The 13,758-nt window shown below is 42.3% G+C and overlaps 1 protein-coding gene across 1 annotated transcript; it reads left to right on the forward strand.

Annotated features, from left to right (window-relative positions):
* The first annotated feature begins 6,451 nt into the window (after nucleotides 1–6,451).
* LOC143334737 (somatostatin receptor type 2-like) lies at nucleotides 6,452–13,291 on the forward strand. Its single transcript, XM_076753680.1, has 2 exons — nucleotides 6,452–6,756; nucleotides 8,494–13,291. Exon 2 carries the CDS (start codon nucleotides 8,530–8,532, stop codon nucleotides 9,640–9,642), a length of 1,113 nt encoding a protein of 370 aa, XP_076609795.1. The 5' UTR covers nucleotides 6,452–6,756; nucleotides 8,494–8,529; the 3' UTR covers nucleotides 9,643–13,291.
* Nucleotides 13,292–13,758: the final 467 nt, after the last annotated feature.

Genomic DNA, 13,758 nt, shown 5'->3' on the forward strand with positions numbered 1-13,758 from the left:
AACAAGAGTTCGTTTCATCTGAGCTGCAGCTGTGGTTGAAACTCGAGGCTGTAGTTGGGGGCGCATGCACATAAACGGCATTTATGGACCTTTTGAAAACAAAACAGCATGTATCCACCTTTTTATGATGGTTTACTCTCTTGTCACTGCAATTTTTAAAGGTTTGAGTCAAAATCATCTTAATGAGCATTAAATACCCCTCCTCTAAAGCACTGCCTGGCACACGCACCCTCCTCTCCCTTCTCGCCTTCTCTTTAGCAGACAGCGTGGCCTCGAAGCTCGCAGGCTAATGAAATCAGAGTGCTGCTGCATGTGTGCACAGCTACCGGCATGAACATCCGTCTCTTTTCAGGCATTTTCCAAAAAAAAAATCACAGCTTGAGGTGGCAAATGGTAAGTAATTGCTTGTTTAGCAGTCAGATTAACACACGCATGTCCAGCATTAGTTATTTTTATCGAGTCGTCTCATACAGCCTCATAAATGTTTTTTTTATTTTTAGTTTATCGACTTTTTTACGACTGCAGCCTTGATGTTAATGCTTCGTGCATATGGCTACAAACATACCTGTAATGCAGTTTCTGTACTTGCAATGCTATATCTGGAAAATGCCAGAAAAACTAAGCTACCCGTCAATGACTCATTAAATCCACAGACAACATTAATACTGCCAATTAGCCATTTAGCAGTTTTCACAGCACGGAAAACACTCAGGTAAAAATTTGCACTTCCTCCAATACTCCTACTGCAGCAGTATTCAACTTTACCCACAAATTCAATCACAAAGTCATTTATAATCCAATTTTAGATGAAGCCGTACAACCACAGGGATTAAAGTGTAATTAATTTGGATTTTACATGCAGATTCGTCAAATGTCACGGGTGCATCTATTGCTGGAAATGTGGAATTAGTTATTAGTATTTACATTCTCTATTAAGACCCCTGATTTGCAGTTAATCTAAACTGATTCTTCATCATTATTCAGACTGTTCGGTCCCAGTTTGGCTACGACCCGCAGTTTCACATCTGCACCTGCTAGAAAGATGAACAGTACAGTACTGTTACAGAAGTAACAGTGACAAGACTATTAGCAAGATTTTAGCAAAAATATCTTAATACAAGGTCCACTTAGCAGCTTTTTTTTCACAGCATTTAACTGCATCTCACAGTCTTCATTAGATAAGTGGAGACGGCTCAGTGTCACCCACGTGACCCCAAGCGTGGAACTTTGGTCACATGTAGGGAAAATGGTGGTATATGAGGAGGTGATCGCAACTGCTGTCTGTGCTCAGGGATGGTATTCCTCATCGAAAGAGAAAGAGAGTGGACAGAAAGCTGGTGAAGATCATGAGATGCTCTGGGGAAAAAACTAGTAAGTAAGTAATTTCCCAAACCTCTGCAGTTGATAATGGACGTTCACGCCAAAGTCAAGTAAATTAGGCTATTATAGATGGAAGGTAGAAATCTTTAGTAATACAGAATATTCATCATGAATCAGTGAACAGTGACTTGACAAAAACTGCATCATGAGAATGTTTTGAGTAGTTTGAGTCACAATCTAAGAAGCAAGCAAAGCAAAAATAAAAGATAGAAGTGTCAAATGAGATAAGCGCAATATATGAGCCGCACATTCACTGAGCGTAAGAGGCCAGTCCCACGAGGCGTATTTCTGCCTCTCTTAGCGTGGCTTTTTCAACAGCGACTGGCAAAACATCAACAGTTGACATCCTCCACAATCACCCAGTCACCACAACATATGGCTGAGTCTCCTAGGAGCTGGAGTTAGCCTCAGCGGGCTTTATCACGGCAGCCAGGCTCATTTTACGTAAATAAACAGCGATGTGTAAAGAGCACACACACAGCCGACTGTGCGAGTCGGCTGAGGTTTATGACTGTTTTTACTTGATAAGACTCACAATGAGTGAAGAGCAGCAGAACTGTTGATTGTTGTTTGTGAACCGTGGCCACAGAATAAACGCACTTCGGACCGGCTGAAAAATTGATATCAAATATTAGGCCGTCTCAAACACATTTCCTGTCAAAATAAAATTAGAAAAGTAGACTTTTCTAAATCAGTGTGCACCATACACCCAGGTGCCGGTTTATTGGGTGCACCTAGCTGAAACTAACGCAGTCTGATACAACAGATGACACATTATCACCTTCATGAAGGTATGATTTATTGCAGGACGGTTGTGCTGTTGCTGCTGAGTGTACTGCAGCTAAACACAGCAGCAATATTCCTGCTTCAATACTTTCAAAAAAACTTCACAAAGATGAGCACAGCCTGCCTCTTTCCTCTGGTAAATAACCATACAGGTGTAATACTGCACTCTGAGGTGGCCTGGTACGCAAAGATTATAAACTGATCGATTGATTAATCAGCAACTCTTCATTATATAAGACAGTCAGATGAATACTTTGGAGGTTTGAACTGTAAATCAGACAAAACAAGCCATTTGAAGACATCATCTTTGGCTCTGGGAAATTAAAATGGCCACTTTTCACTATTATCGGACATTGTATAAAAAGATTAATCGAGGCAATAATGTGCATATTAATCAATACTGGGAAGAATCATTACTTACAGTCCCACAGCAGAGCAAATAAAAAAAAGTAATAATAGTAAATATCAGGTCAACCCATCATATACAATGATTATTATTGGTTGGAAATCGTTATTTTCCATTTCTTTATATGAGCACTATTGTCAGCGTAGTAATAATAGTAGAAACCAGTGGATGAGTTGGACCAGATTTCAATTAAATCTCTGACAATCTTTCAATCTGTGAGGGGTCACCATGTCGGTAGGTTAGTGACGCTGCACTCTGATTGGAGAAAGATGACAGGGGAAGCGAGATGACGACCATTTAGTCCAAAAAGGTCATTACAAAGAAGTGGAGGGGGAAAAAAATACTGATGGTGCCTCACTTGACAGTAATATCACCTGAAGTGGATGGAGGGAGCGCTGACTGAGCCGCCCTTGAGGGAAAACATGTGAGCATCGTATCTCCAGAAGAAGGACAACCGCTGCATCTATGGCAGCATGAAACAGACTCTATGAAAGGTATCTGACAAACGCTGAGACAGACTTTGATCCCTTCAAAAAATATATAAATAAAACAACTCAAACTCTTGTTTCTCTGCACTGAATGAATCTGAAAATGAGAAAAGGTTTCCTTAAGGCCACTGAGGAACATAATACCTGCGATCTGTGCTAACATATTGCAGCAATACCTTTCAAAACACCTGGTTAATGTGTTTCTCTCATCATTACAAAAACCTTTATTACCAGCCTTGTTCACTGAATATTCTGTCAGCTGCCTCAGGCTGCCAGTTGTTTGTCAATTTACCCTGGCAGGATGTATAATCAATGCTTTCAATTCAGGGCCTGAAACAGAGGGTTGCTCGGTCAGGCCTCAGTAATTAGGAGGCAAATAAAGCTTCGAGCCCTCTCCTGCATTATATCACCACTATTAGTTGAAGTAAAACAGAACTAATCAACCCAGGGAGTCATCAAGACTTCCCCCCGCAAATCATTCAGCGCCAACATGTATTGACATGCTTGTTTGTCTCATACAGAATACTGATAAACATTGCCTGAGGGTTCCTTTTGGTTTGTGTTATCAAAAAGCCTTTTTTTTTTTAACTTAAACTGCCATTAAATCCCAAGGAGATAAATGAAAACAGCTGTAGTTAAAACATTGATAAATCACCGATTGATGATTTTGATTATCCGCATTGTATTTAACACAAAAACCTAGTCTATGGATCATTGACTGAGCCCTGTAGCAAGATAACTTCTAATAAATCACTGCTTTCCCTTCTTAATTTGTTTGATTTCCCCTGTGACCGCTTCACACGCACCATGCAGGCTTCATGGCAACACACACAGAGCGAGACAAACTGCCGCTGAGTCCCATCGCTCTGCACAATTGTCTCTTTCTGACAGTTAAGATGTGCTAATTTTCCAGCTGTTATTCAATTACTATCTGGCCAAAGAATAATGTGGAATCACTCAATGAACTCTAAGGACAAAGAGAAGCAACAAGCTCCTATTGACAGTACAGTACTCCAGCTGATTCAGTCCCCTGAGCTGCTATTTATGAAATTTCAAAGCGGCTTGGCTGATTGTAAGCGTGGGTTTGATTCAACTGACCTTTGTCTCCACATGAGCTTCAATAGACACGGAGTCATGGCAGGGCTGGAGAGTCACTGCTTGATGGCAACACATCAATACCGAGCTAATTACTGTTATCAATGCTGTTTTTACAAGCGCCTGCCCGTCAACAGTGAGGCGAGCTAAATAACAAGATATCTGACATATTCTAGCGCTCAAATCAGCTTAATCAGGATGAAACAGATGCTCTTTTTCAAAAGTACTCAACACACTTCAAGAGAAGCTGACCGTCCTATCAGCATCTACATAACCTCCTCATCCGGGTTAACTGCAGTGAGGCTTCTTGGCGGCCCACGCCAACTTTACCTCCAAAAGTGGTATCTTCAGCATCCCTAGCGAGGTGATGAGTCGTGCGAAGGACCTTTTGACTTTTGGTGCTGCAGAGCAGTCTGCAGTGACAGCTAAAACAGCTGATCCCATGCAGCTGGACGAGACTCCCACACTTGAACGATCTGACATTTCGTTATCAGATGATGTTTTTTCTAAAAAGCCACCGCGGCTGTCGAGCTCTGAAACGCTGTGGATCGATGAAATCTTTGAGCAGAAACGCTCAAATACAAGCAGCCCTGCACTGTTTGCCTTAACAATGTGGAGCTCAACTTACACACGAGAGGCCACGTCGACATTCTCACGCAGCAAATCTGTGGTTGTGGCTTAAACATATGCATATCACATGCGAAGAAGACATGTTTAAGCTGTATAGTATTGCAGGTTAAGAAACATGAAAGGTGTGAAATTCCAACAACTAAACAAATTCTCTTGTCGGGCTCTTGCTTGCAGTGTAATATTTGCTTTTCTTTTAACTTTCTTCTTGCCACAAGAGTACCATCAGTTGACAGATGCTGCCAAGGGTTTAAGAATACATCTGACAGACACAAAATGCTAAGCAGTTTGTTGTGCCATTAAAACTCTGCAGAAATCTCTCCATATAACAACCTCCTGACAAGCACTGGCTGCTCAAACACACTCACACACACACACAGCAAATGTCAGATGCAACTTGGCGTGACAGTCCTTGTAAAGAGAAACAACATGATACATCACAGCTTTCTCTTTGCTGTCTAACCCACCTTCATTTCAGGTACAAAACTTGAGATGCCATTCGCACACACCAGTGTAAACAGCAACATACCAGTTGAAGGGATAATGAAATTTAGCTTACCTGTAAGAGGCTGGACAACACTCCTACCTGCACACAGGGGTGGAAGCTCTATCACGGGGTGAAGGGCTGAAAAACATGGACTCGGCCTTATTCACAGCATGCTGATGTTCAGTAGACTTGATGCCATAATGATGTCCAGTTTGGAGAAATTCAGGGAAATAGAACGAATGTGGCGCTATTGGCTACTACAACCACCACAGCGCGGTGAGACCTCAGCATAGAGGCCTGCACCCCGCCATAGATTAAGGTCCCACTTTTACCTGTGGAGGACAAAACACGCTCAGGTGAAGCGTGTGGGATTTTCGCCGCGCGTAATTTGAGCGCTGCTCTGCGTCTCTGCGCTCAGTGCTGCCTCTGATGGCTGGGAGTGAAGATGATGATGGAGGGGGGACTCGCAGTGCAAGCTTGTGGCCACCAGCGGAGTGAGTGGCGTGACTGAACTGGGTCACGGGGCTGCTTCAACTTTGGGATTTACCTCCAACCCAGAAGACTCACATCGGTGGCAACGCTGCATAAGAAGAAAAGCAATTAGAAAGATAAATTCGCTCCAGGGTCAAAAGTGGAATTTCATTTGTGTAACTTTACTAAACAGACACTGAGGAGTCCGTAAAAACGTTGTTGCTTTGGAACGTTTCACTGTTCATTATTTTTGATGTTTGGCACATTCTGAAAGTGCGCATAGTCAGAGGGAAAATAATTCTTGAGAGCATTTCCTGTTTTTCACAACACATTTTTATTCAGTGAGAAACTTGTGAGAAACAAGTCTGTGTGAATTTTGCCAAATCAGGGAACCAGCGTTTCGGCTGAATTATTGAGAGGAAAAGTTGCATTACGCCTTGATCCCGAGGCGCCCTGAGGACCTACTGTGTTTCCATGCTGACATTAATTTCTACCTTATCAGTATGTTCAACAAGCGCCGCATGTGCGGCTTTGACGCTCAATGAGATTCATAACGATGCCATCGTAATGTGCGCTCTGTTTAACTTGGCTCCATCTGTCTGCAGGACCGGGCACGTGTTTCACAGAAGGCAGCCTCTCTCTCGCTCAGAGGTGAGCCTCTCCAGCGCCTCCTCAGCACCGTTCGTGCTCGTCCTTTAACACATCCGCGCTCCTCAGCTGGAGACAGTCACGGCGCGCCATCACACCAAGAGCGCATCGGAGCTTTGAGCAGAGCAGTGCGAAGCTGGCTTGTTTTACCAACTTGTCCTTTTCTCCACGCACGTAACGCAGGCTGCATCGTCGGATTGTTAAAAGGGGAAAGTCACATTGCAGAAAGGTTTTCCTCTTCGACTGAGACGAACTTGAGGAATACTAGAAGAAGAAGAAGAAGAAGATGATGATGAATCTGTCATAAACACTTTCATCCCTGCAGAAGTGGCGTATTTTATAAAAAGTGAGATTAAATCTGGTTGCAGGTAAGATGATACTTTTGTTGATTTACAGCACAGTGACTGGTGAATTGGCACACATGCACATATCAGTGGATGTCCAAAGGTTAATGTGATTATTTCATTGCAATTTACTAAACTGAACATGTTCAATAACATGTTTAAAGCACCACTTACTGCAGTGTCCCCCAGTCTGCAGGTTCACTGTTGACTGCCGAAATGGTGATTCTTGCATTTGTATTGAAACAAATGTGACCACAAAATCCACAGCTGGCAGAGTTTGCCAACATTACAAATTAAATTCCTGACTTGACCTCATCCTCTCTTTATTTCCCAAAAGCTGGATTTACCCGACTAACTATGAGCTTGTACTAATTTATTCAGCTGAGCCTCCACCTCCAACCTTTTCGCTGCTAAAAGCAAAAGTTAGATTCAATTCATGGCCTTGAGCAGTGAAATAAAAAAAATGCCTCATGAAAAAAACTTTTTCATTTCACCAGTTGTTCTCATAGCAAACCACATTCACTTTCTTTTGACTGTGCTGGCTCTGGGCTGGTTTTTAAAGAAGGAATACCTGTTGCACAGTATGCACAATGCCTCAAACACAGCAAGTTAACAGGGCGCAAAAGAATATTTCATAACAGTGACAAAATATTAACAGTGATCCGAGTCTGAGTGCTTCAAGAGAGCATTGTGCTTTATCCTGCTGGTCTGTTTCTGTAGGAATAATTAATCATCATATGTTCATCTTATGCAACACAAACAGAAGGTGTTTCTTTCAATGCTTTTCCAACTGTTATATTACACAATATTCTGTCCATCCACCTGACTCAGACAATGCACATTCATGGACAAACAGGCTATATTTTCACTCGGCTGAAACCTCTTATGTTATTGACACCAAACTAAGTTGTCAGACCATGTTTGTATCCTGTGTACTGGCAGTGACAAGCACTTCAATCTGACTGTGGTGAGGCTATTGGCAGTGCAGTGATTCCCCTCATTCAATTACTTAGCCTGGGATTAATTTACATCCATACCCACCCCCTAATAAATTGAAAAAAGGGTGTCAGCAGAGAATTCAGTGTAACCTGTCGCAGCTGATCATATGAAGGGCAACATTTCCGCAGGGAGAGCTTATGGCTGTAGGGTGTGCAGAGTGATTTCCCTCGGCAGCAATTCCTGACCAAGCAAACACATAAGAGACGTCTCTGCCTCAGGTAGAAAAGACTGCCTGAGACCCTCTTTACATGTGTTATCAATCGGGCATCTTCCCAAGAAAGAGGGTTCAATACAAAATGCATAAAATCCTAAAAGGAACTGGAAAAAGTGCATTTTCTTTTTCAAAAAGACACAAGGTACTGTAGCATCTAAAAGAAAAGCCTTTATTCTGACTGATAGCATGGACTTGTGCTGTTACAGAGACTACTGTGCTGTGTCTCATTGCTCATGCGCAGTGTTGCAATGCAAAAATGCCATGTGAGAGCCATCTATTACATTGAAATCAACTGGTTCAATAGACAAACATCCACCCGCAAGTGTCCTGAACAGAGGGAGGAGAGATCACGTACAATATCTGATCAAAGTGATGACTACGGAGTTCACGTTACTTCATGTGGAAAGCATAAAATCAATATCAAAATTCAAGCGGGATGACTTTTTTTATTCTCTGTCAACTAGACAGAGGACTGCAAAAAATCATTTAGAATAAAAAGGTTATTTTATAGTACATTTCATCGCTGACATAAGTTTTTATGTGTGCAGGTGAGATGCCATAATCCACTGAGACAGTGAGGTATCATGGACTCCTGGATCTTCCCATCGTCCCCTCCGAACCTGTCGGAGCACCTCATGTATGACAGCTTCATGCAGGGCAATGAGTCCGACTTCCATGGGAACTACACAGACCATAGCCTCAACAAAACCAGCACGGTGGTCATCACCTGCATGTACTTTCTGGTTTGCACTGTGGGGCTCTGTGGGAACGCCCTCGTCATCTACGTCATCCTTCGCTACGCCAAGATGAAGACAGTCACCAACATCTACATCCTCAACCTGGCAGTGGCTGACGTGCTCTTCATGCTGGGCCTGCCGTTCATCGCCATCCAGTTGGCGCTGGTCCACTGGCCGTTCGGTCCTGTGCTCTGCAGGGTGGTGATGACCGTCGATTCCCTGAACCAGTTCACATCCATCTTCTGCCTGATGGTCATGAGCATTGACCGCTACCTGGCTGTGGTGCATCCCATTAAGTCCACAAAGTGGCGCAAGCCACGCATGGCCAAGACTATTAACATAGCAGTGTGGGGGGTGTCACTGATGGTAAACCTGCCAATCGTGATCTACAGCGGCATCATCACGAAGCACGACGGCTGCTTCTGCACCATCGTGTGGCCCGAGCCTCAAGAGGCCTACTACACAGCGTTCATGTTCTACACCTTCATCCTGGGCTTCTTCCTGCCCCTCATGGTCATCTGCCTCTGCTACCTGTTCATCATCATTAAGGTGAAGTCCTCAGGCATCCGCGTGGGCTCCTCCAAGAGGAAGCGCTCAGAGAGGAAGGTGACTCGGATGGTGTCCATCGTGGTGGCAGTGTTTGTCTTCTGCTGGCTGCCTTTCTACGTCTTCAATGTCACCTCGGTGACGGGAACCATCAGCACCACTCCCATCCTGAGGAGCACCTTTGCTTTTGTGGTGGTTCTGGGATATGCCAACAGCTGTGCCAACCCCATCCTCTACGCCTTCCTGTCGGAGAACTTCAAGAAGAGTTTCCAGAATGTTTTATGTCTAAAGAAGGTGGGTGGGCTGGATGAGGTTGAGCGCAGCGATAGCCGGCAGGATAAGTCTCGCATGATGAATGACCCCACAGAGACCCAAAGTACCCTGCTCAATGGGGACCTGCAGACCAGTATCTGAGAAGAGCAAGGACGTGCACAATAATGTTTTCTTTTTGCTGTTGTGGCTGCATAAATATAGAGTAACCCCTAACTGCTTATGTTTGCTGTTGTTTTTCAGTTCTGTTTCTATGCAGGACCAGAACTGAAAAACACTGAGATGGACCAAGTTAAATCTCCATATCACCCAAACTTCGATAGTCATACTGAACCTCAGCGGGACACAAAGGCAGGGCGGCCTAGAGCTGTATAAAAACAACATGTACATACAAAGCGATGCCCTACGCCCCTTGTCATGTGACATTGTAGCATCCAAACTTAGCATTGCTGCCACTGTGTGAGGGCTCCGGGTGAGTCTTTTGAAGTTGTGGAAATGATTAATGAAGAATGGGATGCACTGTGAATAAAAACCTCCACATATCCTTTCGAACAATGTGCAGCTTGTCACTTTGGCATCACGTTGTGCAATAATGCCTTACATTGTGCTATCACGTAAACCAATCTTTGTTCGCTGTCTAACACATAGGCGGCAGGCTTAGGGTTATTATTTTCGAGTTCAAGCAACAGTCCCTCAAAGTGTTTGTGCACGTCCCTGTAGAGGAAAGTTATAGGACTCCCTCTTATGGACACACCCTCTCTCTGAATGTAATAACAGTCAGCTCTTATCAACATATGTAAGGTCACATCCAAGAGGAGAGGACATAATTAAATATTAACCCAGGAGTTCGCAGAGGAACATGTACCTTGTTAAAGAGGACAAAGCAGCAACAGAAAAAAAAAAATAAAAGCATGTGAAACTGCACTTTTCCTGTACTTGCATTTGGCACATTGTTGGGTTCCCCTGGCTGTAAACAAACCCATTTTAACATAACCAGAAGTTCATACAACCGTTTGCTCTGTGCTGTAAACGAAATATGTCTGACTGTTTGTTCTTTGTATTGACTCTGAGGTAAGGTAGAACAGACATGAACGCCCACTGGCAAATGGTCCCCTGGGTGACATGAATTTTCCCTGGAAACCCTGGATTATAGACATAGTTTACAGCAGAGGGCCTGTGCCAAGTTTCCACAGTCTTGTATTAAAATAACAACATAACAGTGTGTTCACATGCTGTAAATCAACATACTGTTGTTAAGACCTGACAACCTTATCGCTCCTCTATTTTTGTTCCAGGTTATTTTCCCTGGAGGCTGGTTTGACTGTAAATAACTGTACAGTAAACAGGCAGAGAGACTGTAAGACTGTAAGACTGTCAGAGGATTTTATATTTAGTGTCATTTAGATCTGAAACTCTAACTGTGAATAAGATGCAGAAGGTAATGAATGTCAGTGCCGTTGAGTTTTGTGTCCTGTAAGTACAACAGTTGGATTTAATGTGTGACTAATTTTAATGTAAATGTGAACAGTATTCAGTCAGCGGGCAAACATTTTGTACTGTGTCACTCGCTGCTTCATTATAGTGACATGCATAATTTATATCCATTAATAGCACTGGTTTGGTCGATGTACCGAGCCAGCCTCTAACCAAAGTGCTGCTAAGATGTATAGAAACTCTACTACAGTGTTGTATATTATTATATAATGTCACAGTATGCCTGTTTCTACTGGACTAAATTTCTGTTGAGCTGATCTTTGTGATGACTTATTTATCATTGTTTATGCATATCATGTAAAAATGTTGCTGTCATTGTTTGCAATTGTTACAGTATCTGCTTTTATCAAAAATGTCTGAGTGCATGATTCTAAATTATTCAATATGAACGCTGAGTCAGCCTCAAGTTGCTCTGATAATATTTAGCAAATTACTGATTTACTCCGCCCAACTGGGTGGAGATTCAAGAAGCAGATGGGGGTCACTATCCTGGAAGTAGCACACTGAGATTTAAGTAGTTTTATTGTTATTGTTCTCTGTGTTGTGTTACGGAAAAAACTTTTTGTTAGCTGTCTCTTGTGTCCTTTCTCCTCTGTGTCTCTATTTTCTTTGTCTATCCTGTAAGGGGCTTTAGCCTGTCTCATGCTGCCTCCCATTGCAAGCTACTTGTAAACACTTTGTATGCTGACGCCAACCCATCCTCCTCTCGTAAGCTGTGGCATTTGGGAGGCCGCATTTTCAAGTGTCGTTTCTGTTGCCGGGTATCGGAGAGACGTGGATTTGTGAAGGGCTAGAACACTTATCCTCAAGAGGCTCTGGTGTTCCTTTATCATCACCGCTGTGCTGCTCCGGGAGTCCACACTTCACCCTGCCATCCTGTGACTCCTTGTCTGTTGCTATGGTCAGATTAGCATCTATAGAAGTTATTAAACCTTTATCCGACATGTACAGGTCCCCTCATATACACCAAAGCCAGTGACAGATTATGACCAATGTGCAAAGAGTGTGTGTTGCATTGATCTCAGCCTGCAAGATGTAAAATGTGTTACTATTGGTATTTAAATATTCAACACACACAAACCACTCCAGGCATGTTGTTTTGACTACGTGTATATAACCTCCTCATGTGTCAGTATTGCATAATACACAGACGTGCGCAGACATGCACACTGTGAACCTTCAGCCATGACTAATCAATTTCCATATCCAATCTCTGTCTCTGCAGTATTGCCGAATTTGTTACCTGGACTGTAACTGAAGACACCTCTAGTGTCCTATATTTCCATAGCAACAGTGACCAAGAGTGTTAGTCCCATGGTTACATTAATTAGCATAATAATGATAATAGAGAGATGGCTCTGAACATGAATTATGAACGTAGACAATGCTCAGATGACTGATGCATTAAGTCCACCATCCGCAGAGCCATGAAAGCAAACACCTGTTACATTAATCCTGGTTAAAGCATAGTTTGTATGGACATGCGTACGTTGTACAGTCTCATCCAGCTGTTGTCGTCGTGATGATTCTGGCAAAGAGTTTCCTTACAATAATGCTTGTAATTCGTTTTTCATGCATGAACCTCCTGACTACCAGTAGTTCAAATTTGCCCTCTGTGGAGGACATTTGTAAACCTGAATATCTCCCACCCACCGCATACAACTGAATTAACTCCTTTTGCTATTTACAGAGAACATTTTGGGCTTTTCAGTGATACCAGATGTGAAAGGGTGGGGCTTTGGTACCTTCCTCTTTCTCATCATGGCGTCCATCAGTGCAAGCGCATTTTATGGGAAGAGGAAAAAGAAGTGCATAATACTTTTTATTAAGCAAATTTTGGCTTGAAATGTTGTTGGCATATGTTTGATAAGTCTCTGAACAACACATTAAAACATTGTCTGAATTATTTTAACTGTTTCAGTATTCTCATTACTTTACAATTCTCATTACTTTACAAAGATTGGGTAATTAAAAAAAAATGTGATTGGACAATTTTTTTTTCCTGGTCGTCAGGAGGTTAAGGTTAAGACTACACTGCAGATTTTCTACTTGGTATTTGTTCCGTCTGTGTTTTAGTGTTTTTATGACCAGCTTTCTTTGAGTTGCTCAAATGCTATGTCTAGTGAGCTTTGGAAAACTTTACCATCGTTAAAGGTTTCATTGTTTCTGCAGAATGTTTGCTTTGCATTATGTATGTTCTTCTGGTTTCTGTTCGATTGTACTGAAACATCAAATTCGATGGAGCAACCAGAGGTCGTGTGTAGTTGTGCTGAAACTAAATAAAGTTAGTTAGAACTGCAGTTGTGGTGTGATGTTGTGGAATGTCCTTCTCTATGAAAAAACAATGCTAAAAGATAGAAAATGGTTCAATAACAAGGCCAATTAATTAATGAAAAATGTTTTAATTAATAGCAAAACGCTGTGTTTACATTAAATTAAACGTTTGTGTTTTCTACATGACAATTCTTTCCAAAATAATTACAAGTCATCACAAATCACACATGTACAAACTTAACCTTGCCACATGTAATCTTTTTGGTAATATTAATGGATCCTAATTACTGGATGAATGTGCAGCATATCATAACAAAAGTATCAAAACACTTTTTAATGCGAGACTCGCTCATGAAGGTGCACAAATTCCTTTTATTTACATGTTTTCCGTCTGGAATGTGTTCACATGCCTGCATTGCACACAGTCCTGAATGCAGGTTTGATTTTTTTTTTTTCTTTCAGACTTCATCTGAACTTCCCGGGTTGACCACA

The sequence above is a fragment of the Chaetodon auriga genome, chromosome 16 (assembly GCF_051107435.1).
Source record: "Chaetodon auriga isolate fChaAug3 chromosome 16, fChaAug3.hap1, whole genome shotgun sequence".
NCBI lineage: Eukaryota > Metazoa > Chordata > Actinopteri > Chaetodontiformes > Chaetodontidae > Chaetodon > Chaetodon auriga.